At 39.9% G+C, this 18,915-nt stretch overlaps 1 protein-coding gene across 3 annotated transcripts; it reads left to right on the top strand.

The window, feature by feature from the left end:
• The first annotated feature begins 2,312 nt into the window (after positions 1-2,312).
• Positions 2,313-17,589, top strand: LOC119132699 (POU domain class 2-associating factor 1). 3 transcript variants are annotated; one of them, XM_037268167.1, is made up of 5 exons: positions 2,313-2,421; positions 11,744-11,889; positions 15,660-15,696; positions 15,799-15,944; positions 16,532-17,589. In XM_037268167.1, exons 1-5 carry the CDS (start codon positions 2,406-2,408, stop codon positions 16,937-16,939), a joined length of 753 nt encoding a protein of 250 aa, XP_037124062.1. In that variant the 5' UTR covers positions 2,313-2,405; the 3' UTR covers positions 16,940-17,589. The 3 variants fall into 3 exon arrangements, with proteins under 3 accessions (XP_037124062.1, XP_037124061.1, XP_037124063.1); XM_037268166.1 differs by having other exon boundaries at positions 15,799-16,073; XM_037268168.1 differs by lacking the exon at positions 2,313-2,421 and adding an exon at positions 9,359-9,465 and having other exon boundaries at positions 15,799-16,073.
• The last annotated feature ends 1,326 nt before the right edge of the window (positions 17,590-18,915 follow it).

Here is an 18,915-nt window from a genome sequence, read left to right as displayed (position 1 = left end):
ACTCTTACATTCAGATCATCCCTGAGTGAGAACTGAAATGACTCAGCTTGCGCGGAAGTCATGAAGGTGAGCCACCCACCATAGAGGTACAAACTATGATCCTGCTGAACTCTGCTGAAAATTTTAAATTTAGCTTTCCATGCTACACATACAAATCCAGTAATTATTGACATGCTCGAACATGCCGACACTGTTAACAATTTAAGTGAGAAATCACGCTTGAGGGCTCCATCTCAAATTGGCCCCTCTCCATTTGCACATCAAGCAAAACATTCATTTCAAAATATCGCTCGGAACAAGCCCAAACTTATGTCAACCACATCATCACATTTCTTCCCATCAGTGCAAAAGTACAACTACCCCATGATCAAGCTCTACATACCGCCACAATTTACAACTTACCATCCACAGGAACTTTAATTGTTGTTTGTTGCCTCATGGAAACATACTACGTATTTTTTTCCGCCTCATTCCAAAGATGTTCAGTCATGTTGAGTTCAGGCGTTGACTCTGTGAGCCACTCAAATTCTTCTGTACCCAACTCATCCAAGCATGCCTTTATGACTATTCTTTTAGGACTTTACCCAAAGTGTTCCTATATAATTGAAATTCTGATATAAAGGCATTTACATATACTTTGGAAGAGGCTGCACTGATTCCAGCGTGAAGTAGCATTCAGTGGAGCCAACACATGGACACGGTGATTAAATTGTGGATAGTTCTTGAAATATTCACATCACCATTAAGGAAGCTTCCAATCAAAAAGATGTACTGCATGCAGTGTTGTACCTGAACGTGTTCAATGAACGAAGGTTCATAATTTGGACGAACGTGAACTGAACGTATCACATTTTTGCTTTGTGAACAAACAATGAACAGTTTTGAAGGGCAGTTCATTTTCATTCAAGAATGCCAGGTTTTGTCTTCTTAGATTTCAAAATAAAACCTGCTAAACACACACTAAACAAGGTTTAATTAAACAGGAGAACAGGGATTTGGCAACCCCGGCCACAAACAGTCGCACGGCTCGTGCGGCACTAAAATGCGACCCGCATCCTTTGAGAGCATTCAGAAATTTGAGGAGAAGTTATCGTGCTCTCAATGGCGTTGAACAACAAATTAATGAGATTGTCTTTTGTGTTTTAGTAATTTATTTAGGCTTTGCACCCTTTGCACTTTTATTTTCCAAATTATAAACATTTTCTAGTTCTTTGAGCAAGCGTTAAGAAATAATACATTCCCCATTAATTAAAAGTGAGTTAAAGCAAATATGTTACTTTAGATATTTCTGTACATCCTTTGTTTCCTACCTCAGTCTGGCACCTACAGAAGATTGTTTGTGTTTGCACATTCTGGACCACAGTCATTTTTTTGTTTCAATTCATTGAAGAAAAAGACAATTTAAGCAATTTCGCTTGTATTTGAGATTGTAGGGTGATAGCATACAGTTTTGGAACGATAAACTTAATTAATCACAATTTAATTATGAACTATGAAATGAACTAGTTCATTTTAAAAGTTGTGAACTAAACTTTGAACTGGTTCATGTAGAAAATGAACTTTCCCAACACTGACTGTATGTATGTAAGTGTGGTTATAACGGTAACCAAAACAAACAGCTGCCATAAACTCTGAAAAAAATTCAAGTCTACACTAAGGCTGTGCAGTTAATTGAAAGTCAACGACACAATTACAAAACTGACATAATCGTTATCAAACAATGATTAATATGCAGTAATATCCATTGCAGTGTTTGTTTATATGAGGAAACTGTACTTGAATTTATTCATCTGCACCTTTTTTTATTTCAGAATAATTTATTTTATAATTAGATAACTAATTTTCCTAAGAAAAGTATTTGTCTTAATATTTCATTTTTTCAATATTTTTTCAACATTATCTTGTTTTGTACTAAAAATAAAAGATTTTTTTCATATTTGTGATTTCAATGATTACCAAAACAATTGTGATTAAATATTTTTTTTCAGAATCAAACAGCCCTATACAACCCTTCGGTACATTAAAAGGATGAACTATGCTGCAGTGCTTATGTGAATCAATCTTATATTCATTTCTAAAAAGATTTTTGAAACAAAGCACTGTATCTACTGTATCTCACCAAACTTGCGGAGTCATCATATTAGCAATGGAATATTGAGAGGTTTGGTGCACTCATTCAAAATGTGTACACACAATAAAATTTCCTGGTGTTTGTGTTTCATTGATTGGATCTTGAAATTACTCATAACTCTGGCAAAAAAACAGTGTTGGTTGGCCATACTGCCATCAGGGCAAAAAGACAACGCGTGACGAGAAGCTGCAACATCCCAGGGGAATTGTTAGCCTGTTAAAAAGTGTCCGCACTCCTCTTTGATTTGCAATGTTCGACTATCAACGTCAACAATATGCACTTAGACAAATGTGAGTATCAAATTTTGTGCGCTTTGTAATGTGATATGTATTGTTTTATTACTTTTGATAAATTAATTGTATCTGTTTTATATACCGTATTTTCTGGACTATAAACCGCTACTTTTTGCACAAGCCACTGTGCGGTTTACTATGGATTCTTTACTATGGATGGCTTTTATGGTATAGTATGATTTATGCATATTCTCTTACATATGGAAATTAAACATTAAAACACCTGCTGCTTATAGTCCAGGCTTCCCTGAATTTTAGCTGGTGAGTCTTATATTCAGGGCTAACACGTTCCTGTGTTACAAAATATAATAGTGTATCATATTTGCACATGAGAACTTTGCAATATCAGGATTGTGAATTTCACCTTTCTTTGTCAAAATCCCCTTTTTATTTTACTTTTATCTTACATCTCTGTTTTATTTTTTCAAACAAGTTTTTAGCACTGTTGACTGCTGCAGTCACTTTTACACAAATACTGTTTTATACTTTGTAACATTTGTGGGACTCTTTGCAAATAGCGATCCTTTGAAAAATGGCTTCACGTTAAAATTGAATTATAATCTTGATATGCAAAAAGGCAGTAGACCTCCATCTTTGTAAATTATTGTGCACCTGTGGCACTTCCTCTTTTGACTCAAGCAAGTCCATGTATATATATTGTCTGTGTGGATTCTGTATTCATGTGTTCACAGAATCAGGAGTAAATTGTTCTATTAAAGTATTTACATTTAAAGGTATTAACATTGATTAAGCTGAACTGTACTACGACACTGAATTTATAAAGTATCTTATGGGCAACCTTTTGACACTTCATTTCCAAATACCTCACGCACTGTAATATATCACTGTTATGAATCTGTTAATGTGAGATGGGCCAATATCAAGTTCACAGGACATTCCATTCACTCACTGCAGATGTTATCAGTCATGCAATGACGTGCATTTAGAGTTCACCATGTAATTCAGAACCCTTTATATTGGACAAACGCCTCTAAAAAGTCCAAAATATTGCGCATAACCTTCTCTTATCGTGCTCACTAGACCAATGTTAGTGTAAAATAATTACCGTATTTTCCGCCCTAAAAGGCGCACCGGGTTATAAGGCGCACCTTCAATGAACGGCCCATTTTAAAACTTTGTCCATATATAAGGCGCACCGGCTTATAAGGCGCATAAAATAGAAGCTATACTGCATCAAACTGAGGTTGACTAAGGTTGCGGTATGCATCCACTAGCCAATAACCAACGAGCCCTCTGTAAACAATCGCGTTTCTCAAACGATCTCCTATAAAATGATCAGAACTGACTAAAGTTCGATCTAACGCATTGGTACTACTTACCTATGTTTCCCTTCCATATCGATCCGTAGATTTACTCGAAACATTAACAGAGCAGCCTATTTTGACATGAAATAGCCTGGTACGTATAGCAGCTATCGCAATAGCATTAGCCATCCGCAAAGTCTCACGAGCCTCAGCGAAGTGTAAACAATCGCGTTTCTCAAACGATCTCCTATAAAATGATCGGAACTGACTAAAGTTCGATCCAACGCATTGGTACTACTTACCTATGTTTCCCTTCCATATCGATCCGTAGATTTACTCGAAACATTAACAGAGCAGCCTATTTTGGCATGAAATAGCCTGGTACGTATAGCAGCTATCGCAATAGCATTAGCCATCCGCAAAGTCTCACGAGCCTCACCTCGCAATCTCCCATGAGCCTCAGCAAAGTGTAAACAATCGCGTTTCTCAAACGATCTCCTATAAAATGATCGGAACTGACTAAAGTTCGATCCAACGCATTGGTACTACTTACCTATGTTTCCCTTCCATATCGATCCGTAGATTTACTCGAAACATTAACAGAGCAGCCTATTTTGGCATGAAATAGCCTGGTACGTATAGCAGCTATCGCAATAGCATTAGCCATCCGCAAAGTCTCACGAGCCTCACCTCGCAATCTCCCATGAGCCTCAGCAAAGTGTAAACAATCGCGTTTCTCAAACGATCTCCTATAAAATGATCGGAACTGACTAAAGTTCGATCTAACGCATTGGTACTACTTACCTATGTTTCCCTTCCATATCGATCCGTAGATTTACTCGAAACATTAACAGAGCAGCCTATTTTGACATGAAATAGCCTGGTACGTATAGCAGCTATCGCAATAGCATTAGCCATCCGCAAAGTCTCACGAGCCTCACCTCGCAATCTCCCATGAGCCTCAGCAAAGTGTAAACAATCGCGTTCTCAAACGATCTCCTATAAAATGATCGGAACTGACTAAAGTTCGATCCAACGCATTGGTACTACTTACCTATGTTTCCCTTCCATATCGATCCGTAGATTTACTCGAAACATTAACAGAGCAGCCTATTTTGACATGAAATAGCCTGGTACGTATAGCAGCTATCGCAATAGCATTAGCCATCCGCAAAGTCTCACGAGCCTCACCTCGCAATCTCCCATGAGCCTCAGCAAAGTGTAAACAATCGCGTTTCTCAAACGATCTCCTATAAAATGATCGGAACTGACTAAAGTTCGATCCAACGCATTGGTACTACTTACCTATGTTTCCCTTCCATATCGATCCGTAGATTTACTCGAAACATTAACAGAGCAGCCTATTTTGGCATGAAATAGCCTGGTACGTATAGCAGCTATCGCAATAGCATTAGCCATCCGCAAAGTCTCACGAGCCTCACCTCGCAATCTCCCATGAGCCTCAGCAAAGTGTAAACAATCGCGTTTCTCAAACGATCTCCTATAAAATGATCGGAACTGACTAAAGTTCGATCTAACGCATTGGTACTACTTACCTATGTTTCCCTTCCATATCGATCCGTAGATTTACTCGAAACATTAACAGAGCAGCCTATTTGACATGAAATAGCCTGGTACGTATAGCAGCTATCGCAATAGCATTAGCCATCCGCAAAGTCTCACGAGCCTCACCTCGCAATCTCCCATGAGCCTCAGCAAAGTGTAAACAATCGCGTTTCTCAAACGATCTCCTATAAAATGATCGGAACTGACTAAAGTTCGATCCAACGCATTGGTACTACTTACCTATGTTTCCCTTCCATATCGATCCGTAGATTTACTCGAAACATTAACAGGCAGCCTATTTTGACATGAAATAGCCTGGTACGTATAGCAGCTATCGCAATAGCATTAGCCATCCGCAAAGTCTCACGAGCCTCACCTCGCAATCTCCCATGAGCCTCAGCAAAGTGTAAACAATCGCGTTTCTCAAACGATCTCCTATAAAATGATCGGAACTGACTAAAGTTCGATCCAACGCATTGGTACTACTTACCTATGTTTCCCTTCCATATCGATCCGTAGATTTACTCGAAACATTAACAGAGCAGCCTATTTGACATGAAATAGCCTGGTACGTATAGCAGCTATCGCAATAGCATTAGCCATCCGCAAAGTCTCACGAGCCTCACCTCGCAATCTCCCATGAGCCTCAGCAAAGTGTAAACAATCGCGTTTCTCAAACGATCTCCTATAAAATGATCGGAACTGACTAAAGTTCGATCTAACGCATTGGTACTACTTACCTATGTTTCCCTTCCATATCGATCCGTAGATTTACTCGAAACATTAACAGAGCAGCCTATTTTGACAGGAAATAGCCTCGCGGGTACAACAGCTATTCGGTGACGCCCCCTGACTACAGTTGCCGTAATGCTGGGAAGCGATGCGACCTTGTAATTTATTAGTCGTACTACAACGTACTGAAACATTTTGGCAGAGCACTGTGTACAACCAGTATGGATCAACAAATTCATCAGTTGATCCATATATAAGGCGCACTGGCCTATAAGGCGCACTGTCGGCTTTTGAGAAAATTTTAGGTTTTTAGGTGCGCCTTTTAGGGCGGAAAATACGGTACAAAGAATTTTTTTTCTCATCTGCTTTGTATACATTTTATTCTGTTTATGGTTACAGGGAATTAACTGTCCCAGCTGCTGTCAGGTATAAGCCAGACTTTAACCTAGCAGTCATCCACAGAGTTCATATAAACACAGACAACCATTCACACTGTCACTGAGTAATAATTGAACCCACAGTGCCCCAAGTGAACCCTGACAATGTGAGTCATCCTGAAAAAACATTCATTTATTTAAATAATGTGAAGTCATTTAATGATTCCATTGAACCTATGCATATGAATACTTTCCTAACAACAATTCTGAAGCTCTCATCATGCTGGAGGGCTGTAAGTTTGCACCTGAACTTTTAGTGACACGTACAATGTTATCAGACACCTATCAGCTACAGATAAGAACAAAGGGAAAACACAGCCATGTGCCACCTCACCTTTACAATAGAGATTATGTGGATGTTCAGAGCCAATGGCACAACAGACACTTGCCCTATTACCCTTGACACTGTGCTGCAAAAAAACCCTAGAGGTTAAAGGTAGATGACGTGACAAGGAGACAGTTCCTTTTCTCAACTGTCACTCTGGTGAAATTAACAGGAGACAATTTAATTAATTAATTAATTTATTTATTTGTAAAGACAGCTGTTTCTTTGTCTTTTTTCAATAAAATGTGTAATTAGAAGAGCAATAAATCTAACAATTGATGTTGACATAACAAAATGTGACCATAAAACCTCAATCCAAAAATATGACCCTCTTACTGGTGAAAATAACCTTCGAAATTAATACAACACATATTGGATCATTCTCGACAGAAATAGTACCTTGTAGTATTATTCTAATGCATCATCCAGTTTTATATTTTAAACCCAAATACATCTTGGTTGGTCAATAATAACCCAATTAGGATTCCATAAATTTGAAAATTAAAATTTATTTATTTTGTTATTGAACATTGCAATCATATCTCGAAACGTTGGGGCATCTGACAGTGCAACATGAATTATAAATGTTAATAACAGTAAAGTTTAAGTAAACAGAGGAATAAGAACATGTTGTGGTATAGTATCTTAGTTAACAATAGATAGTAGATAACAATAGTCCAATAGACAGACGGTAGGTGTGAAATTTTAAGTGCTGTTTTATTTAGTGTTCATGAGTAGGAGTCTGGTAGCCAAGGGGAGGTAAGTGTTTATGTGATGGGAGGTTGTGGTCTGGATGAACTGCAGCCTCATGCCTATGGGGAAAAGGTCCAACAAGTTTAGTCCAGGGTGAGTAGGGTCAGCTGTAATCTGACATGAAGTCCCCAGGTCCTAGAGACCGATTTGGTTTTGAATGGATGGGATCCTACAGACCAGGGGTCGGGAACCTATGGCTCGCGAGCCAGATATGGCTCTTTTGGTGACTGCGTCTGGCTAATGAACTTTTTGACGACTTCACGGATAAAGAAAAGATACTCAAACGGATAAAAGACATGCCTCTGTCAGTAAGAACCGTTCACGATCGGGCAATTATGACTGATGAGAGCCTCAAGGCCTGCATGAAGCTCAACCTGACCGCATATCAACCGGACTACAAAGCCATCAGCGAAACGATGCAGCCCCAGAAGTCTCATTAATGGTGAGGTTTTTTTTCTAGGCTTCAATATAAAAACATTATTAAAAAGAATACATTAGTACACTCAAAAAATCGTTGGTCTGAATTAAAGGGATCCCCTCCCTCCGTAAACTGCAGTATTCCAACACGATAACGACCCCAAACACACTTCCAAGATGACCACTGCCTTCCCAAAGAAGCTGAGGGTGAAAGTGATGGACTGGCCAAGCATGTCCCCGGACCTAAACACTATTGAAAATCTGTGGGGCATCCTCAAACGGAAGGTGGAGGAGCGCAAAGTCTCAAACATCCACCAGCTCCGTAATGTCATCATGGAAGAGGATTCCAGCGGCGACCTGTGAAGCTCTGGTGAACTCCATGCCTAAAAGGGTTATGGCGGTGCTGGAAAATAATAGTGGCCACACAAAATATTGACATTTGGGTCCAATTTTGACACTTTCAGTTGGGGTGTACTCACTTTTGTTGCCAGCTTTTTACACATTCATTGTTGTATTTTGAGTTACTTTGAAGTAACAATACATTTACTTTGCTATCCAAGCTCTACAGTGACTACTTAACATTGTCTCAAAGTGTCATTTCTTCAGTGTTGTCCCATGACAAGATAATATTAAAACATTGCAGAAATGAGAGGGGTGTACTCACTTTTGTGAGATACTGTGTTTAAAGTGATTTAGATGTGTCCCACCCTCAACACACCTGATTGAAATGATCAGGATTGTTATCATTTATGTACAGAATTTGCTGATGAGCTGATCATTTGGATCAGGTTTGCTTGATATTGTGGATAACAGCCTTTGAGAACTGGACTTGGTGGCCCGTGCCATAAGGTGATGGACAAGGTAAGGATGGACTCAGTGAGGGCGGTGTAGAACTCCACTGATGTCTTGGTTGTCAGCTTGCTCAGCTGAGAACATCCTCTGCTGGGCCTTCTCGATGCGGAATCTGATGGTCAGCTCCCACTTGGGTCAGTCCTTGGTGATTGTGGTGTCCAGAAAGTGGAAGAAGTCCATTGTGGAGATGAAAAAGCCTGTGAGGGAATAGAGGCATGATGGGGCTGTGGCCTTCCTAGTTTGGGATAACAACCCTCAGGTTGTGGTTGTTGAAGGACACCAGCTGGTCCACCTCCATATTGTTGGCAAACTCACAGTCTCACATAAGCCCAAAGAGGGTGGTGTCATCCACAAACGTACACAATTTTACGATCTTGTGCATGACTAACAGATCACTTTTAAAGTATATGAAATGAGAGGCTTTGATTGGCCATGGTTGAAGCCAGCTATGACCACTCCCACAACGGCGTAGCCCTGCCACTTGCAGATCCTGCATAAGTACCAACATGAGGCCTAACCCATCTCCATGCAGGATTTACACCAATCATGAAAGAGGAGCTCTTGGTCTTAACTAATGTCTGCATATATCAAGCAGTTAGTCTGTTTTCTACTGAGCTTGTGACACTGTGTGCATGACCTTTCAGTCATCAGGTTAAGTCAAGTACTGGTGCAGTGACTGCAATTCCTCATAAAGGTAAAGCAATATTTATGCAACAATGTGTTTGCTCTTTTGTGATTGAAATTAAGCAGAAAATTGTGGAGTCATGGGAATGTGGAAGTTGACTTTTTTCTGTTTTTACTGTTGGCCACCACCTTCACAGTCTGTCAGAGTCAAAATCAAGGTCATCAAACTTTTACGAGTTAAGTTTGAAATTGCGAACCACAAACTGAAAGTTGTTCCCCTCTACAGGCCATATTTAGTACTGCACACTAGACAATGGTGAGGGAGTGCTCCTGTCGCTGCGGAATTCTTTATCTTTATTTGAAAGCGGCCCATTCCTTATTCCGTGAAAATGACATGATTAGCCGCGAGTGTTCACCGCATTTCACCTTTCATAAATCAGCTGAGAGATTTTCCCGGTGTAGAAAATAAGCATTAGGGGAGAAAATAAATGCATGGCCTCTAAAGGTCTGCCTCGCAGTCAAAGTTTTTGGGTAGCTTAGTTCTGACCTTTCTCTGTGAAGTCTTCCTGTTCTCAACGTGCATATGTAGGAAACTCCAATTTTCTCCCACATTCCAAAATCATGCATGTCAGGTTAATTCAAGACTTGACACTGTCCAATACAAAGGGCTGTCTGTCTTTGTGCCCTGAGATTGACTTGTCTGTTGCAATTTACTGCCTCTGGCATGTCAACTGATATTGTCTTCGGCTCACCCCTGACCCTGGGGTCAGGATTTGGATCACAGATGGACTTCATGCATCTCACTTTTTAGACATTATAACTTGTCTAACATATGTATAAAGATTTGAACCACAATCAAAATGTACTTTGTCAGCAAGGGACATATGTATCAGTGTTTTGCTTTGAGTGTGTCACTCCACTTCCTGTTTTGTGTCTACTTCTAAAGCAAGGGTTTTCATCTGGTTTTGTCCAGAGGACCATCATTATAGCCAAGAAGCAACTCGGGGACCACTGCTTTGGCGGAATATTATTTTATTTTGCACCAAAGGAAGATAGACATATACAGGCTATTTATTTGCATCTGTATGTCTTTATTGGGAATCTCAGCTACATTTGACATAAATGGGTAAATGATTCACAAAATTAGCTGGAAAACAAATCAAGTTTAAATAAATAAATAAATAAATACATTGTTTTACAAGGCGGCTCGGTGGCGCACTGGGTAGCACGTCCGCCTCACAGATAGGAGGGTGCGGGTTCGATTCCACCTCCGGCCCTCGCTGTGTGGAGTTTGCATGTTCTCCCCGGGCCCGCGTGGGTTTTCTCCGGGCACTCCGGTTTCCTCCCACATCCCAAAAACATGCTTGGTAGGCCGATTGAAGACTCCAAATTGTCCCTAGGTGTGAGTGCGAGTGCAAATGGTTGTTTGTCTCTGTGTGCCCTGCGATTGGCTGGCAACCGGTTCAGGGTGTCCCCCGCCTACTGCCCGATGACGGCTGGGATAGGCTCCAGCACTCCCGCGACCCCCGTGGGGACTAAGCGGTTCAGAAAATGGATGGATGGATGGACATTGTTTTACAATTATTTTCCATTTCCAATTTCACGGACAACATGCAATACTGCCACAGACCACTAGAGGGCCGCGGACCATCAGTTGACAATCCATCCATCCATTTTCTGAACCGCTTAGTCCCCACGGGGGTCGCGGGAGTGCTGGAGCCTATCCCAGCCGTCATCGGGCAGTAGGCGGGGGACACCCTGAACCGGTTGCCAGCCAATCGCAGGGCACACAGAGACAAACAACCATTTGTACTCGCACTCATACCTAGGGACAATTTGGAGTCTTCAATCGGCCCACCAAGCATGTTTTTGGGATGTGGGAGGAAACCGGAGTGCCCGGAGAAAACCCACGCGGGCCCGGGGAGAACATGCAAACTCCAGACAGGGAGGGCCGGAGGTGGAATCGAACCCGCACCCTCCTAACTGTGAGGCAGACGTGCTACCCAGTGTGCTACCCAGTGCGCCACCGAGCCGCCCCGGTTGACAATCATTGGTGATAAAAGACTGTATCACGGTCTCTATCGTGGCACTCAAAAAAAACAAATCTGGACTTATCCAAGATGTCAATGCTCAATTTGATTTGCAGGAACAGAGGAGTTTATGTCACAATACTTTGTGTTTAATTTGCAATTGTTGTCTAATAGATCACACTGTTTGCAATTGCTGATAAACTGCTCCTTCCATCAGGTCTCATAGTCCAGCAAGTGTATTATAAATGTGCCAAGAGCTTGTTTCTCCACACAATGGAAATTAAGTTGTATTCATGGCTCTTTTTCTGTCATTTCTAGCCCATCCTGCTGCTCTGAGCAGGTCCAGGCCATACCAGGGTGTTCGAGTCAAAGATCCAGTTAAAGAGCTGCTGCGAAGAAAAAGAAGTGCAGAGTGGCCAAGCACCAAGACAACTTCACATCATATTGCACCTAACATGACCCAAGTCAGTTTGAGTGAAACAGTTTGAAAGCTATTGATTAATAATTAGCTAGTTGTATTTGTGTGAGGGTGTTTGACATTTCTGTGAAAGTGCACAGTATTATTCTGAGCTCTAAAGAGGGCAAAATAAGGTCACCAAAATTTTAGACAAGTGCAGTCTTCTCCCTTTTGGCTTCACCTTACTCACGGGTCGGAACAATAAATCATCCTCTTCCATGCCTTCCCAGTTCTCGCCATCTTTAGCTTTAACTGCAGCTATTTGCACGTCTTCCTTTGTCACGTCCATAAATCTCCTCTTGGGTCTTATTATCTTAGCTGGCTTACAACTGCAATGAGTTGTAAGACAGCTATCAGGAAAATAGAAAAAACTGTGTTTAGCTTCAACAAATTCCTCATAAGTAACTCATCAAATTCTCGATTTGACTCAGATTGTAGCTACCAGTAAACCAGTAACCAGGGTGATTTCCTAGTCTTTAAAAAATATAAAAGTAATTTTAATCATCCAAAAAAAAGAGAGATTTGCGAAAAAACAATAACAACCTAACAACAATGAGCTTTTCTTAAATATTGATTGATTTGTTTTTTTGGCATGTACAGAGTCATAGTTTCATCATCATAGCTTTCTGTATGTACTGAACAAACACAGAACTTGCCGAAATGTGAAATGGGATGAAGGAAGCTTGCTTATCGGTTCCTCTCTACATTCTCCCTACGATTGGGTGGCAACCAGTTCAGGCTGTACTCCGCCTGCTGCCCAAAGTCACCTGGGATAGGCTCCAGCACGCCCGCAACCCTCGTGAGGAGAAGCCTGGAATGAATGAATGAATTTTTACATCCAACTCCAGAGGAGTAGTCGTGCCTCTCATGTTCATTTGCTTTAAAGCATAAATGCCTTTTCTCACTTCTGTCCTATAAACTTTGTCTTTACTTTAACAAGTGGTTACAAAAAACACACAAATAATAATACTGTCATAGGAATACTTCAACATCGTCAAGTGTGTGTTATTCTCTTTGAAAATGCTGAATTTTTATTCAGCTTTTATATGAAAATAGACTCTTGAAAGGAAGCAACCCAATGACAAAAAGTGTCTTTCAAATTTTTGCAGCTGAAGTATAACGCTTTATGCTAGTGACAGCAAGATCTTTTAAAAGGAGCCACATCATGTTAAACCAACTTTTTGATATTTTTTTTAATGCTAATTCCTCACCGAAACTTCACCCATCTCCTGCTCCTTCCTCCCCTCAAAGCAAGCAGAGGTGTCATATTCAGGTCAAAACCCTGACACAACTTTCGCCCCAGCTGCTTCTATTCAACTGAGCTGCAGGTAAACTAGCGCTCAAGAGTTAGCTTGTGTATTTGCTGGTTTATTCGAAACACTGTGACTGACACCAAACTGTGGCAGGGTTTCTAAATTCTAGGTGTAGATTTTGCACCCCTGGTAAGCAACAGTTCTGCCAAATCCAACAAAAAGGGCCGGGTTGTCACTTTGTGATGTCACGAAGTGAGGAACCATCTCCATACGGTGATGGACCTGCAGAATAACACAAGCCTTTTCTCTAGCAGCTGTCTTTGCAATATGAGTTAACATGTTCTGATCTGATTTTGGTGTATCAAATAAATTATACGTAAAATATTTCCACAAATCGCTCGAAATGTGCTCGCAGCATTGCTGCTTGGTGCATTGAATGAGTTTTATTCATTGTAAGTTTGAGATGTCCTACTTGTGTTTACAGTGGAGTGGGCGTTTCAATGAACCAGGCATCTTCTGGAAAAACAGTCACCAAAAATTTGAAAATATTATATGCTATAGTTGCCAATAGATGCCTACAAATATTGTGTAAGTGTGAAAAGCTTACAAATAGCATATATATGGCTCCTTTAATGTGTATTTGGGATCTTAAGATCAGGGGATGTTTTGAGAATAATTGTCAATTTGTTTTGTATATGTGAAGCCCTTTGAGACTGCTTGTGATTTAGGGCTATATAAATAAACTTGACTTGACTTGACTTGAATTTCTGGAAACCATTTTCTCAGATTAAACATTCTTCTAAGGGGGTCACCAATATGGTGTAACCCGTGAGTAGCAATAGGCCTGTTATGGAAATAGGTCGCCAGTGATGTGATTTTTCTAGGGCTGCTGCAGAAACAATCATTTGAAAATGTTAACACTTAATCAGTAGCAAAGTGGTAGATCTCCATTTTAAAAATGTTGATGATTCCTGTTCTAAATAATGATCCTTCAGTTGAATTTTATTAATGCATGCTTGGGTTGAAGTTTCTCAAACTGTCCAGAATAGATAATGGACAACATTGGGATTTTTTTCCCTCTTTTTCAGATGCTTGGGGCCCAGCGCACAGATTTAAAACAAAATGCTTGAGGCCTGAAAAAAAAAAAACATTTTGACAGCTGAAGTATAAGACCCAAATCATAGATGCTATTCACGAGAGCTTCAAGAAAAGCCCTGCAGGGAGCCAGAGCGTTTTCCTGATCACAGGGGGGATTTTGTCCTTATATAATGCAGGTGTTTTTCCATGACAGTTAGAGCCATTTGCTGTATGGCTCCGGGACAGGGCACAGCGCCCTATGCAAAATAACCTGAAGCTTTGCCAAAGATCCATCCCACTTGATTTTTATTGCACCCACACACAGACAACACGCACACACTCAGATAGTTCAGAATGTACCCACTGATAAGACAACTGTTGGCAAACGCTTAAGAGAGACAAGAGACAATCGTTTCCAAAATCTTCAGCGTAAACAAATTTGGAACACCATAAGACACTTAACATTACGATAAAAACATCCTTTAGAAGTGTAACCTATTTCAACCTGTGCAAAAATGCTTTCATCATTTTGCACTAGGAATATGGCTTTTAATCAGAGAAAAATAATAAAAGTTGGAATGACGTTATATATATTTGTAAGATGACAATTTACCTGCCTCTGAATTCCTGGATCGCCAGCTAGCAGTTGTGTGTGTACACAATTATACAGCTGGCAGCTTAGTGGTTAAAAGTGATAAAACTTGAGCCTTATGGAAAATATTACATTATCTTTTTATTGCTGCAAACTAGAAATCTGCCATTTATAGGGAATTTTAAGCAATTTAAAATCATGAATGAAAATCTTTTGTATAAACAAATACCCATACAAAAAAATGAATATTTTTTATGGGTTTCTTTTTCATTGTATATTAATGTTCCGGTTTTCAAAAATGTTCTAAGTGCTCAATCTATTGTGTTAGACGTTATCATGATCGTTCTGAAAGGTGCAAAAGATTTAAAATTAAAAACTTAAGACAGTTCCAGTTGTTCAATATTCAAATGTTTATTATGAAAATGTTCCCCTCCACAAACGTTTTTTTAAATTACTTTAATATGAGAACTATTTGTCCCATTATTTATACAACTCTTCAGTATCAGTCTCTTTCTTGTAAAACTGCTTCTAATCTATCATTTTGTAAGCACTTCTTCTTAGCATGAGAACCACCCACAGCAGATTTCCAATATGAATTCGATTCTAGACTTCAAAATATTTATCATGGGTGCTAGGTTGCTGCAATATGACTTATTTGTTCAGTTTCTCTGCCCGCTTTGTATACAATGACATCTGGTTTTACTCAGTGCAAGTACATTTTGAATATTTACATATGGGATGTGGATACTGTCTATGACAGATCAGCAGCAGAAATATGATTCCGTTGTTATTTTATGACATTACATTTACTCTTTTCAGCTTTCCACTCATTATTGCAATCTATAATTTTTTTAGGAGGTGATTACACATAACCAGTCGACATTGGTACAAGGTATGCATTTGCCATCTGCCTTCCAGTCGAACACCTACATGTGAAGGTTGCCAGGCATGATTGTCTCATACATATTGTACTGTATGTATCTATACAATTCAGGAATCTTTGAGCAAGACATAGCCAGCTGCTCCCGAGCAACGTCTCTAGAATGTGATGGAGAAATGACACAATGGAGAGCTTCACTACCTGTCAGCGGGAATGGACCGACAGTCACGTCTTGGTCCTCACCCGACTACAGTCAGCAGGTCACTTCCGCTCAGCCTCTGGCCGGATCAGCTGGCCCTACTTTGACAGCTGACGTCTACATGCAAACTCTGTGCCCCAGTTACACCATGCTAACCTACACACAGACACCATTACTCACTAACGTTGGGGTGAGTAGTTTAAATTTATATTGAAAATAATGGGCAGCACGGAAGTGCTTCATTGTGCTTTGGCTCAGAGTTTGAGTCTTGGCTCCGGCCTTCCTTTGTTGGAATTTTTATTTTGCAATGGCAGGGGTGTTTCTGCCTGAAATAAGATGGGATAGGCTCCGGTTCTCTGCGACTTGGAACAGGATAAGCAGTTATAGAAAATTAGTAGATAGATATTGAGTATTCAGGCAAGTAATCAGTTAACCTCCCAAATTTATCAGGAACATGCTTGCCGTCAAAGACAAAATGTGGTTATGTCAAATGCTGAACCTTAGTGACCCTGATCAAACATTTTGGGTAACCCATTATTTTTATCCAGATATTCTTGGCGGGAGATAATCCAGTCCATTCAATATGTGGCTTTGGAGATTGGCGCACTTGCTTTATCACTGCTTAGAGATTTGTTTTTCTTGTTCCAGACCATACCTGTGGCTGCAACATCATGTGCCCTTCCTCATATGGACCTTCCAGATTCAGGGTGTGCTTATATCCCCTGGGCCCAGCCCCTCACCACCATCTCCACCATGATCTCAGGGGTCCAGTTTGCCCCAGGTTCAACAACTCTATCAGGATCCTGTCTGGTACAGATGCCGTTGTCCAAGTCTTTGGCCAGCCAAGGTCATCAGCCACACTTATTGGACCCACTGGAGTATTCAGACCAGACAAACTCCAAAACAGAGGAGGTGATTCATGAAGATCAAGCGGAAGAACTGGAAACACCGAACCTACTTGATAAAATTCTGGAGGATCAGGGGAAAGATGAATATTCAGGAGGCAAGGTGTCATATAGTAACTCCTTCTTTTTGCCTAGTGGTTTTGACACCTAATTTTTATGAACAGAGTACGTTTTGGCTCTACTGATGACAAAAGTGCTGTTGTTGACTTGCCTGCTTGTTTGTTTTTGGGCAGAATTTAAAAAAAACAATATCTAATTTTAATGAAAACTGGCATGCTTGCACACCTTACAATTTTAGTGTAAATTCCAATAAAGTAATAATAGAGGACAAAAAACTCTAGAAATTTATTTGTAGCTCTGATTTAAAACCAATAATACATACAGTGTAATTTGACACCACATATTTTTCTTCCTCTTAGAGTAGCTGTACCACCCTCAGGATTATGCCAGTGAGTCAGCATAAATCCCATTCAATTGACACAAGGACTGAGAATCATGTGTAGTGTTTGAGTCACCGCTTAAATCATTTTTCCAAAATAAAAAACAGCTAGATAAGTGATGAGAGAGTTGTGACTGTTTACAAAAGTAATCATGGTACCTTCTTACACTATAATACTTGTCAGCATATGCACTTCCTTAGGCAAGACTCGAATACTTAGGATCTGGGTTGTTGTATGTATGTCATTCCAGGAGCAGTGCATGAGCATGAGTGTTATTTAAGTGTTACATAAGTGTGATGGCAATTTAAATCCCCAAATTTGGTCATACAGGCTTGTCTTGGAACAAGAGCATCACACTGGACACAAGCATATCTGATAATAAATCACAAGACAACATTATGACATCCATCCATCCATCCATCCATCCATCCATCCATCCATCCATCCATCCACATGCTGTTCACGGTCATGGGGAGGTTTTAGAAGCTTTAATCCTAGCATCAACAATTTAATAAACCTTTGTAACAGTTACTGTTTCGTAACGTTCTCTAACAGCTCAGCTTAATTTTTTTGGTGATGTATTAAAATTAGTTTAATTAACAGCAACTACCTTATTTGATGAATAATTTTTTCGATTCAAATAAATTCACTATTAGCCAGGTTTGTTAAACTTACAATTATATTTGAACAGCAGAAGAAACAAGCGCACGTTTTGTAAAACAGGTCTGTTTTTCTGTCTATTCCACGTATTCTTCCACAGTATATTCTTGTGAATATCAAGCTGTTACAAGAGATGGAGCTCCACAAATATGTATAGGACTGTTTCATGCAGAAATGTTTTTTCTCTAATGAGTTAGGTAACTCACAAGTTACGATGTTTGTCTTAGCATGGCGTTTTTCAGACTGACATCAACAGACCTGTTATCAAATCACCGTAGTATCTCTTTTTGTTTGGAACAGTTATTGTCTCAAAATCAAAGCCAGCAACTTTACAAGGGGCAGCAGTTTATTTTGAAAATAGCTCCAGCATGATGCTGGCATTGGGCGGAATCCTTGTACCTCTAAACACATTACAAAATGCCATGTTTGTTCAATCACTAACATTGCATCATCAAAGACAGCATGATTTCAAAACTCAAGATTGGTCAGTATTTAAAAAACAAAACAAAAAAAACCACCCTCACATGCGGATCGACGAATAGAATAGATTGGTAAAAAATAAATACATACCGTAATTTTCGGACTAAAAGTCGCTCCGGAATATAGGTCGCATTAGCCATAAAATGCACAATAACGTGGAAAAAAACATATACAAGTCGCTCCGGAGCATAAGTCGCATTTTGGGGGGCAATTTATTCGACAAAATCCAACACCAAGAACAGACATGAACGAGCAACAACAGGCTAAACGATAGGTATGCTAACGTGACAAACACAAACGAAGAGCTGAGAACGGGCCTGACGTAACATTCAGACTCAGAGTTATTAAAAAAAACTATTACATAAATAACACGTTTATAAAACCATCTGTGTCACTCCAATTCATTAAATCCATCGATCGTCCTTTGTCAACAATGGGTGCGCGCCGCTGACGGCGCTTGCACTTCAAAATATTCTACAGGCCCATATAACGCTATATAAATTAGATATCAAATAACTATTATATAAGCAATAATATTATCAAACCA

This window comes from Syngnathus acus, chromosome 13, assembly GCF_901709675.1.
Source record: "Syngnathus acus chromosome 13, fSynAcu1.2, whole genome shotgun sequence".
NCBI lineage: Eukaryota > Metazoa > Chordata > Actinopteri > Syngnathiformes > Syngnathidae > Syngnathus > Syngnathus acus.
Note: the sequence above shows the minus strand (reverse complement) of the source record. Positions and strands in the feature narration are given on the sequence as shown.

Excerpts from the sequence above, each read along its gene's own strand:
- LOC119132699 (XM_037268166.1), top strand. Across the intron at positions 11,890-15,659 it reads TTGCACCTAACATGACCCAA|GAGGTGATTACACATAACCA; the intron begins GTCAGTTTGAGT and ends TAATTTTTTTAG. Across the intron at positions 16,074-16,531 it reads CATTACTCACTAACGTTGGG|ACCATACCTGTGGCTGCAAC; the intron begins GTGAGTAGTTTA and ends TTCTTGTTCCAG.